An 865-nucleotide genomic window follows, 5' to 3' on the forward strand; every position below is an offset into this window, starting at 1 on the left:
TGGGGGTTGTGTTTTTGGCTTTTGTTTTTAATTTCCACCGGTAAAACTCTAGAAGTTCCTTCTGCTTACTTAAATTATATCCTGATATTACAAAAGTCAGCTTGGTATGTGGTCAACATTTAGTCAAATGAATACATTCTTTTCTTAGGCTTCTATAGCTCATTTTTTCTGCACCCTTCCCCACCCTTAGTTAACTATGATCCAGGAAGTCTAACAGGCAAATCTCATACAGCTTGGTGTGTTCTACTCTGCAGAGTCCTTGATCATTCAGATGAGAACAAGATGAGCTCCGGTAACTTGGGGGTGATATTCGGACCCAGCCTCATCAGGCGAAAGCCCACAAGTGCTCCTGTCACGATCTCCGCTCTGGCTGAATACTCACACCAAGCGCTGATGGTCAAGTTCCTCATTACTTATTCCCAGAGGATCTTTGATGGCTCCCTGAAGCCACAAGATGTAGCTATGTGTACTACAGGAAATGTTGCACCTCAGGCGGATCACGCCTGCCATCTGAAGAGTCTATTGTCACCAGAAGAAAGAGACCCAGAGCATTCCACTAAGTCACTCTTTTTCTCCTCAAAGGAAGTGAGTTTTGTTCGTCCTTTATGGAATTGTGTTGGAACTTTGTGATGTTTATGTTAAGTTAAAAATCTTTGAACTGTTTATTGTGAGTATGTTTTGCTTCAAGTTTAAAACTTCTCTCCTGCCCACAGGATATGCCCATTGCAGAGGCAGAAAATCAAAGTCTTCATTCAGTTGCATCATTGGAGGAATCAGCAGGAAAGCAGAATGCATCAGAAAAGGGTGATGCGTGTCTCCCTGGTGAGTGGTCCTGTGAAATACTTGTTTGCTGACTTAAAACTAT

The 865-nt window shown here is 42.4% G+C and overlaps 1 protein-coding gene across 1 annotated transcript; it reads left to right on the forward strand.

Annotated features, from left to right (window-relative positions):
* The first annotated feature begins 35 nt into the window (after positions 1–35).
* LOC119002015 (rho GTPase-activating protein 29-like) lies at positions 36–854 on the forward strand. The gene is made up of 2 exons (XM_037067724.1): positions 36–585; positions 714–854. The coding sequence occupies exons 1-2, from the start codon at positions 283–285 to the stop codon at positions 852–854; spliced, it is 444 nt and encodes a 147-aa protein (XP_036923619.1). The 5' UTR covers positions 36–282.
* The last annotated feature ends 11 nt before the right edge of the window (positions 855–865 follow it).

The sequence above is a fragment of the Sturnira hondurensis genome, unplaced genomic scaffold, assembly GCF_014824575.4.
Source record: "Sturnira hondurensis isolate 20B ecotype Veracruz unplaced genomic scaffold, ASM1482457v3 Scaffold0000210, whole genome shotgun sequence".
Classification (NCBI taxonomy): domain Eukaryota; kingdom Metazoa; phylum Chordata; class Mammalia; order Chiroptera; family Phyllostomidae; genus Sturnira; species Sturnira hondurensis.

What these genes read in the sequence shown, in the direction of transcription:
- LOC119002015 (XM_037067724.1), top strand. Translation starts at nt 283, where the DNA reads ATGAGCTCCGGTAACTTGGGGGTGATATTCGGACCCAGCCTCATCAGG. An exon ending in TCTTTTTCTCCTCAAAGGAA is followed by an intron (nt 586 to 713) that starts GTGAGTTTTGTT and finishes TCCTGCCCACAG; the next exon opens with GATATGCCCATTGCAGAGGC.